Raw genomic sequence first — 10398 nt, forward strand, 5'->3', positions numbered from 1 at the left:
TTCCTGAAGTTCACAATGGGTTGCCAATAGTTTGCGATACTACCAGCCAGAGGTATAAAACCTCACCATAAATGAGGTATCAGGAGAATCCTCAAAAGAAGATCACTTGGCCAGGCATGGCCACTCACACATGTAATTCAAGAACTCTGGGAGGCAGAGGTGAGAGGTTTGTCTGAGCCCAGGGGTTCAAAGATCAGCCTGGGCAACTTGGTGAGACCTCATCTTTACAGTAAATTAAAAAATTAGCTGGGCATGGTAGCAGGCGCCTAGAGTTCCAGCAACCTGGAAGGATGAGGCAAAAGGATCTCCTGAGCCCAGCAGGTCGAGGCTGCAGAAGCTGTGAGCATGCTGCTGTACTTCAGCCTGGGTAACACAGCAAGACCCTTTCATTACAAAAAAAAAAAAAAAATTAGCTGGGCATGGTGGTGCACACTTGACAGGCTGGAGGTAGAAGGATCACTTTAGTTCATAAGATGAAGGCTGCAATGAGACAAGATTGCACCACTGCACTTCAGCCTGGGTGACAAAGCAAGAACCTGTCTCTAAAAACAACACAAAACAAAATTCACCAGGCATAAAAAGCAGGAAAATATAAACCATAACCAGAAGAAAAGAAATCTATAACAGTTATGGATATCCCTCTCCTCTACCCCAACTGCTTTTCTTTTTAATGCCACTTGTTGTTCAAGGAACCAGGTTATCTGTTCTACTGAAATTGTCACATTCTGGATTTATCTGATTGTCTTGTGCTGTTCTTCAACATGTTTCTCTAGCCCTCATATTTCCCATAACATGACATTTCCTTGTGAATTACTAGCTATGATCCTGTATATTTTTCTTTCTTATCTTTTTCTCTCATCTCATATTAAAATAAGTGCCACATCCAACAACTAATGAATAGGTAGATAGACTGTGGCATGTCCATACAATGGAATATTGTTCAGTCATGAAGAGGAATGAAGCTCTAATATATGCTACAGTAGGGATAAATCTTGAAAATATTACATTTGGTGAAAGAAACGAGTCACAAAAGACCACAGAGTATATTATTCTATTTACATGCAAAATAATAGGCAATTTTCCAGAACAGGCAAATACAGACAAAGTAGATTAGTGGTTGCTTAGGGATAGGGAGTGGGGGACTGGGGAGCAATAGGTAAAAAGTACCGGATTTCTTTTTGAGGTGATAAAATTGTTCTAAAATTGGTTGTGGTGATGGTTGCACAACTCTGTGAATATACTAAAAACCACTGAATAGTTTTGTTTGTTAAAAACAAAACAGTTGGGCACAGTGGCTCAGCCTGTAATCCCAGCACTTTGAGACCGAGGAGAGAGGATTGCCTGAGCCCGGGGGTTCAAGACCAGCCTGGGCAACTTGGTAAGACCTCATCTCTACAATAAATCAAAAAATAAGCTGGGCATGGTAGCACATGCCTGTAGTTCTAGCTACTTGAAGGCTGAGGCAGAAGGATCACCTAAGCCCAGCAGGTCAAGGCTGCAGTGGCTGTGAATGAGCCATTGCACTCCAGCCTGGGCAACAGAGTGAGATTCCAACTCAAAGAAGGAAAAAAAAGGGTCTTTTTTTGAATGTCTACCTGTACTAATAATATAACCTTCAAGAATTCTTAAATAAAAAGAGGAAGCTGCAGAACATTCCATGCATGTAGTATGCTACCATTTATATTAAAGGATAAAAACAATGTTCCATGCTACCATTTGTGTAAAAGGACTACACACACACATATATATGTTTATACATGCAGAAATACAGACTATTAATTGCTCTCCCTATAGTCTCTTTCATTTTTCTTACCATGTTATCTAATGTCTTGTCAAATCCCCCTTAATCACAAAAATAAAACACTGAGACTGAAATTACTACAGGGAACTTACAAGCAAAGCCGAGTGGACAACAGAGGGATTGGGATGGTCCATAAATAAAATAAGGCCAGGCAGACATCCCTGATCCTGGACGATGGCTCTTCTGTTTAATGGATCTGCTGCTAGATCGCGTAACTGGTTAACTACCGATAGAGCATCAGGTTCTTCATTCATGGTAGAGGAGGAAGAATTCATCTTCTATGCCATGAACATGAATAAAATCTTCTTAAATTCTGTAGAAAAGGTTTGCAAAATTAGTCCTAGGCTGCTGAGGTATATTATGGCACTTGTTAAATAACCAGGATTATAACACCTTTAGAAAGAAACAGATGACTCTAACTCACACAAAAACTTAAGTACTGGCAACTTTACAGTTGGAGAAAAGTAAAATGAACATAAGATGACTGAAAAAATGTATGTGTGCACAATGTTTAAAGAACATATGTCACCCTCAATATTCCAATAAATTCCTTTTTAGCAATACATATTTTAACACTAAAGTCACAATAAACAAGATCTTTACAGTTCAAGCTTGTAACCTTCATTATATTCTCAAACTGTAACACTGCCAGTACTTATTTTTCCCCTCTAGAACATTTCTAGACCCAAAACAAGTATCTCAGGGAAAAGTGGCTAGCTGACAGCTTGTGTTCTTATTCGATGAACAAAAACCCAGCATACTGAGTGAACAAAGATAAAATGCCCTTGGAGAAAGAAGGGAGTCAAAGGCAGCTGTAAACAAAGAAGCCAAAAGAGGTATTTTCCTGTGCCTCAGGACAGCAGAGTTTGAAAAAAATCAGTGAATCTGGACTGAACCTAAGCACATCAGTCCATCTGAGTATGTCGTTCTCTACTGCCCTAACAGAAGATCAAGAACAGGAAGAATGAAACAAAATCTGAAGTAATTCATTTGCCAAATAAGCAAACAGTCACAGAAAAGTTCAATAATTTGCCCCAGGTCACAAAAGCTTGTTGGTATAAAACTGGGCCAAAATCTCATTTACTATTTTCTAAACTCATCAGTAGTCTTTCCACTTTCCATACTTTCCTTTTAAAGTTAGAGCATATCTTTTTCCATAAAAGAGGGTATCTTATTTTAGAAAATGCAACATGCAGACATACAAAAGCCTACAAACAGCAAGGAATAACTTTTTTATATGCAGCAAGTTAAAAAGAATAACTTCAATTTATAGTATATTCTTTATTTGAAATATAAAAATGTAAATACCTTTCATAAATTAATGAGTTTATGCTAATTTCAATAACAATGTCAACTGTGAAGGGTCTGTAGTCCAGAAAGGCAAAGTTATCTTGAAGGAAAAAGATAACAAAGCAGAACTGGCTGTACCACGTATTGAAATATACAAACTTATAAGTAGTATATTAATTGGAGAAAGGGGAGGGATAAAGACATGCATTCAATATAAGAAAGAAGGACCAACCAAATTAGACACAGGCTCCATCGCTGGGTAACTTGGTGATTTTAGGAAAATCTCTTAAACTCTATCTCAGTTTCATTGGTAAAATGAACTTAATTACAGCAGCTACCAAGAGCTTATTGACCAGATAAAATTACACACACAAAAAGGCAATACAGTATCTAGTACATAGTGAATGCTCAATAAATGGTAGCTACGTTGCATGGTGTCAGAAATCATCATTCAATACATGGCTTTGGAATCATTTCTTAACCAATTTAAAACCACTACGGATCTTTAACTCATAACACTTGGCAAAAAAAAAAAAAAATCATATTCCAGATAAAATACAATAAATTAATAAATATTTTAAATCTGCAAGCGAATACAAAATAAAAAACTCAGAGAAAAGAGGACCTTAATAGGGTAGTACTTGACAAGTAATTTTTTGAAGATGAAAACATTAAAGATACTACTGCAATTATTAAAAAGTCAGGACAGGCCGGGCTCGGTGGCGCACACATGCAATTCTAACACTTTGGGAGGTTGAGCAGAAGGATAGCTTGAGTCCAGGAGTTCAACCAGCCTGGGCAATGTAGTAAGACCTTATCTCTACAAAAAAATTATTTCTAAATCGTTTTAAAAGTCAGAATTGAAAAAAAAGCAACAGACTGAATACACAAAAACACAACTAAGGGATTGGAGGGCTTGTTGCCTCTTAGGTGCCTCTATTAGCATCCTCCTGAATTTTCCTGTTTACAAACCAATTTCCCCATAAGTTTTCTGTGCTGTCACCAGCACAAATCCTATCCAATATGGAACCTGAAGAATCAATTATTGCTCAAAGGCCCAAGAGTCAAGTCACAGTTAAAGCACCAAATACTCTATCTAGCAATCCCACTTCTGGGTATTTACCCAAAAGATTTGAAATCAGTTTGTCAGAGATGCCTTTAAAAAGAAGAAAATGCTGTAGTTTGTGATAACATGGATGGAAGTGGAAAACATTATGCTAAGTGAAATCAACTATGGCAAATATCATATGTTGTCGCTTAAATGTGGGATCGAACTCATAGAATCAGAAAGACTGGTGGTTAAGAAGTTGGGGGGATAGGCAAAATGGGGAGATGGTCAAAGGACACAAACTCTTAGACCACAGGAATAATAAGTGGGGGTGTTTTTTTTTAAGAATTATTGCACAAGATGGTGAACAGAAATAGTGTATTGTACATTTCAAAATTGCTACCAGGATAAATTTTAAATGTTCTCACCAAGAAAAATAAGTATTTCAGGTGACAGATATGTTAATTAGCTTGATTTAATTATTCCACATTATGGTAATGAATTATAACACCACTTTGTATACCATGTTTATAATTGTTAATTTACAATAAAATTTAAAAAAATAAATCACAGAATAAAAGGAACCAAATGCTCTGAGTGATGGCCTTTTGTATACATGCTAGTCTTAGAAATGGAGCATTCCATTCTCTTCTAAGGAATCATTAGGTAAGTATCGAGTAGGAATAATCCTGAAAAAGTTGTACAGCTTTCCTGTTCCTTTGAGGTGAACAAAAGTCAAAATAGCTAAGACTTCTAGCCTACAAAGAGCACAGATAAGGAGTGGGCTCAAATCAGGATCTGCATAGGAAAGGATCAGGATTACCAGGAGGCATCAAAGATCTTAAACTAATACAGTTGGGCCTCAGTACCCAGAGGTTTCACCTTCTGAAAATATTATCCAGTATTTTCGATCCGTGGTAGGTTGAATCCGAGGATGCCAAGGGTTGACTGTATTTATTAAGAGAGGCAGAAGCTGTGGTCAAGCACTGCATTTCCGAAGGCATTTAAGTGAAGGCAAGAAAAGCTGATAGAAGCTGTAACATGTTCTCCAAATTAAAAGGATATTATGCAAAGTTCCCAGAGAGGCTGGGCGTGGTGGCTCAGCCTGTAATCCCAGCACTTTGGGAGGCCAAGGCAAGAGGACTGCCTGAGCCAAGGGGTTCGAGACCAGCTCGGCAACTTGGTGGGTCCTTGTCTCTACAATAAATCACACACACACACACACACACACACACACACACACACACACACACACACACACCGCTGTAAACTTGCTGGGCTTGATGGTGTTTGACTGTAGTTCCAGGAACTTGGAAGGCTGAGGCAGAAGGATTGCCTAAGCCCAGCAGATTGAGGCTGCCGTGGTCATGAGTGTGTCACTGTACTCCAGCCTGGAGGACAAAGAGTGAGATTCCAACTCAAAACAAAAACAAAAACACTCCCAGAGAGAATTCCTCACTGTTAAGATTCATTTTCTTCTCTTATTGTAATATTTTTTATATCAAGTTACCCTGACATCTATTTCTAACTGAATTGCCAGAATTCTGTTAAATGATCAATATTTCTATAGATTGCTGAGTTCACAAACAAGATTTTGCAAAAGATACCTATAGTACAGTTAAGAAAATGGAAACAGCCAGGCCCAGTGGCTCACACCTGTAATCCCAGCACTTTGAGAGGCCAAGGCAGGAGGAACACTTGAGCCCAGAAGTTTAAGACCCACTTGGGCAACACAGTGAGAACTTGTCTTTGCAAAAAAAAAAAAAATTCAGAAAAATTAGTTGGGTGTGGTGGTATATACCTGTAGTACTAGCTACTCAGGAGACTGAGACAAAAGGTCAAGGCTCTGGTGAGCTATGATTGTGCCACTGCACTCCAGCCTGAGTGACAAAGTGAGACTCCAACTCAAAAAAAAAAAGAAAAAGAAAGAAAAGAACATGAAAACAGATAAGCTGAAGTTACTACTTTAACCCCAGTTGATGTATTAGATAATACTGTGCTTTTGTGTTAATTCTATCAATTTCACACAAGCACTCAAGCTGTTTGATAAAAATGTCTGCCTTTGCTGGGCCAGATGGCATGCACCTGTAGTCCCAGTCTCTCAGGAGGCTGGAGCAGGAGAATCACCTGAGCACGGGAGTTTGAGGCTGCAGTGAGCTATGATAGTGCCTGGGAATAGCCACTGCACTCCACCCTGAACAACTTAGTGAGACCCTGTTTCTTAAATTTGAAAAAAAAAAAAAAGTCTGCCTTCACTGGGTGGAAAAATCTTTTAAAACGATTATTTCAAGATTCAGTCTATCCTTCTTTCTCTATTCTTAACTTGGCAGGCCTCAAAATAATTTTTAAATAATCTTAAATACATGGATCTAAGCAATTTTAGAGCACCAATGAGCTATACTTGAATTGTAAAACAAACTTTCTTCTCCTACCTTGAATAAAATGCTAAGCACTAAAACTCTACAAGAGACTTTAATTACTAAGCAACATGAGACTGTGAATTTGGGACTAATTTTCAGTTTCACTGCCAGGTCACCAAATTAATAAACTGGAAAAGCCACTGGCAATAGCAAATCTACCCATTTCTTCCAAAGAAACTGATTAGAAACTATTGATCAATAGAACAAAAATTGTGGAGGAAAATTACAGCGGGGAATTAGTCTGTGCACAGATTGTGTGTGGGTAAACAAAAGGTTTTTGAAAACGTAGTTATTATTGTCAATTAACTGTCAGCAGTATTTAACACTTCTTTTATCTCAGTCTGCTTCTTACTTTTTTTTTTTTAGTATGAGTCTCACTCTGTTGCCCAGGCTGGAGTGCAGTGACATGCTCATGGCCATCACAGCCTCAACCTGCCGGGCTCAGGTGATCCTTCCGCCTCAGTATTCCAAGTAGCCGGAACTACAAACATGTGCCACTACGTCTGGCTAATTTTTTTTTAATTGTAGAAACAAGTTCTCACCAAGTTGCCCAAGCTGGTCTCGAACCCTTGGACTCAGGCAATTCTCTTGTCTCTGCCTCCCAGCGTGCTGGGATTATAGATGTGAGCCAACGCACCCGCCTTGCTTTTTATTTTTAAGACCAGCACCTAATGTCATACAAGATACATAGTTTTTAATTACTATTTAAATATTCTTGTCTACTTTAAGATTTTTGGTTGCTGAGCGAAAATTACCAACATTTTTTTAAAAAATCACAGCCTCACTAACAAGTGATGAATCATTTTAAAAAACTACCCTAGTCCGTGTTCCAGTCTTTTTTTTTTTTTTTTTTTTTAAATCGGAGTCTCACTGTTACCCAGGCTCACCATAATCTTGACTTCCTGGGCTCAGATGATCCTTCCACTTCAGCCTCCTAAGTAGCTGGGACTATAGACATGTACCACGATGCCCAGTTAATTTTTTGATATTTTCATAGAGATGAGGTCTCGCTATGTTATTCTAGCTGGACTTGAACTCTTGGGCTGAAGCAATCCTCCTGCCTTGGCCTCCCAAATTGCTGGAGTACAGGTGTGAGCCACTGGGCCTGGCCTATGCCTCAGTCTTATTAGCACACAAGACAGGAACAAAAAAAAAATCATTTAAGACAATGAATGCATCTCAACTTTTAATGAATACTCTGGTCACCTAAGGGATCTTGTAAAAAGCAAATTCGGATTAAGTACATGAGGATGGGGCCTGAGACACTGCATTTCCAACAAGCTTCCAGGTGAGGCTGTGTTGCTTGTCACACTTTGAGAAGCAAACAGATGATACACGTGAGACACCTATAATTAGGCAGATTAGGCACTGGAAGGACTTCTCTGGTTCTAAGAACAGAAATACTTTCAGTCAAGATTCACCATTCAACTCCAAAAACTAGCTCTCGCATTCTGAGCTGCAGAGAGTATAATCTCACGTATAATCTGAATCCTTATTCAGTTAAGCGACCTTTAAATAAAATAGGCACTGAGATCGAACCTGGTTTTTCCTTTCCTAAAACAGAGTTAACTGTAACTTTGAGAAGTTCGTTGACTCCTCGGAACCTGTTTTCTAACATAACATTCCTGAGCGGTTACGAGACTCAAAGGCAATAATGCGCGAGATGGTAAAACAGAACGCCGGCAATTTCTGTCCCGCCAAGGTGTTGGCGGTATCTGCACCGCCCTGACACTTCAGAAGACTAAGATACACGAAAGGAGTTGGTAGCACGAACGCCCTCAAGGGCAGTTAAAAACCCCAAAATCACAAAGATGTGAACACTGGTCTCTCTGGAGTTAAGCCAAACACAACGACGTCCTTAGGAGACACGCAGGTGCACAAAAGTAATACGAAGTTACCAAAGAATGCACGGGGGGGCGGGGGGAGAGCAAGAGGGGAGATGACCCCCGTTAATGATGCCACGCTTAGGAAAGGTCGGACATGAAGGGGACGAAGAGCAAGCGAACAAAGCTGACATGTTCACAGGACGCCGGGGAGTGGGAGCGTTCTAAGATGCGGACGCGCTGGGTCCTGACAAGAAGGCAGGCAGGGCGCCATCTCCCAGGCAGATTCGCCGCCTCGGTGCAGGGGCCGCTTGCCGCGGCCTTCCCGATTCCATTGCTTTTTGTCTGATGCCCGTGGACCCTACATACCGCTCCAGAGCTTTAGGAGTCCAGAGCCTGCCGCACCATCAGGGCACACGTATGGATGAGGTAGAGGGACCTTGGCAGCGCGGAGAAGGCTCCTCTGTTCGCAGCCCGGGCCTCGGCGATGGCAAACAACCGGACTGACTCAAGAAGCCAAAGAGCTAAGGCGCTGGCGAGGAACGGCCCTGCAGGCTCTCCCCCAGTGACCTGTCACCTCCGCCGGTTCTGCTCTTCCATTGGCTGATAGTGGGTCCCACGCCAAGACAAAATATCCAATCACGGAAGGTATTCTTAGACTAAAGCGCTCATTGGCGAGCTAGGGAAACACATTAAGTGGTCAATGCACGGATCCAATGAGGACCCTGGAACACTAGATTGGCCCTAACGAGTCCCCGTCCACCAAGCACTAACTAAGGGAATTGGATTCCGCCCGAGAAACCCTCGCCCCTTCCCAACTACATTTCCCAGAGTTCCGGCGCGGGAAGGACTTCACTGCTCCTGCGTTCGACATTCAAATTAAACGTCTCTTTTTTTTTTTTAGCAACTCTTCCAGTTCTAATAAAGCAACTTTATCGTATTTCATTTGGTTCTTTAACTCTTAACTCATAATCTGAAAAAAAAAAATTTTAAATATTTTTCTGTGAAGTTAGCACTATGTTAGGCGTTTCTCGGATCTCATCCGTTTCTTCGCGGTGTCTGTCGACTGTCTCCCCAGCAGCGCGAAAGCCGCAGAGGCAAGTTTTTGCTTAAGTAGTAATTTAGTTTTGGAACGAATTTATTTTCTTTTTTTCCTGCAAGGGTCTTATCGTGAGAGAGGATTTTCTTATATTCGTCATGAAGTGTTGTTTAGGATCTCATGTTTGGTTTATCAAAATAAGGATTTTATACTAGTATCGATGGCAGACACTAAAGCTTTTGATTTGTTTAGGTGTGAATTTTATTTTTTAATGTATACTTCTAAATATAATCATCATGTTAACTGGCAGGCTAATTTTTGAGAATGCATCCAGTGCACTCAATAACCCAACTGGACAGATCATGGATTCGCTTTTAAATTTGGTTCTGCCATGTGGCTCACATTTTAAGTCAGAAGGAATAGGCGACGCCTCTGCGGGGCAGAGTGGATGAGAATAAATATCCCAGGCTATTCTAAGCAAATATTGCGTATGCTTTCTAAGTGAATTTAAAAAACAGACAGTTACTTCTTCTTGAACTTGTGTTCCTTTGTTCTTGGTTATCCTCTTCCCTCTAATAAGCTCAAGAAGAGGATAGGGGCAAAATAAGCTAAATAGTAAATAACTGCTGGTCTTCAACACCATTTGACCTACAGCACAAGCAAGCCTGAAGTCTGGCGTGGTTTCTGATTCCCAAAGCCACAAGGGGGAGTGGTGTTAGGTGAGCGCTGAAACTAAAAAAAAAAAAAAAAAACAAGAGCTATAATGTCCAGCGGCAGAAGCACCTACCTCATTTGTAACAATCTGCTGGAATCAAAAAGAAAGAAAGAAAACTTTTTTTTTCTGTTTTGTTTTAAAAAGGAATGTAGAAAGCTGTAAAAAAGTCAATATAAAAGAAGTCCAAAGGGCACAACCAGGTTAAACATAACCCATCTGGTTGAGTAAATTAAATTTTGTTCAATATTATTATTAAAAACAG

General features: G+C 40.1%; 1 protein-coding gene across 2 annotated transcripts in view; it reads right to left on the minus strand.

Annotated features, from left to right (window-relative positions):
• Positions 1–8970, minus strand: part of ARMC1 (armadillo repeat containing 1) — a 35552-nt gene extending 26582 nt beyond the window's left edge. For both annotated transcript variants that reach the window (XM_021717027.1, XM_008066883.1), the window contains exons 1-2: positions 8752–8970; positions 1894–2114 (exon numbers count right to left, since the gene is read on the minus strand). In XM_021717027.1, the coding sequence (XP_021572702.1) occupies positions 1894–1960 (67 nt within the window). In that variant the 5' untranslated portion in view covers positions 1961–2114; positions 8752–8970. The remainder of the gene's footprint in view (positions 1–1893; positions 2115–8751) is intronic.
• Positions 8971–10398: the final 1428 nt, after the last annotated feature.

The sequence above is a fragment of the Carlito syrichta genome, unplaced genomic scaffold (assembly GCF_000164805.1).
Source record: "Carlito syrichta isolate Samal-C Ts95f unplaced genomic scaffold, Tarsius_syrichta-2.0.1 Scaffold309186, whole genome shotgun sequence".
NCBI lineage: Eukaryota > Metazoa > Chordata > Mammalia > Primates > Tarsiidae > Carlito > Carlito syrichta.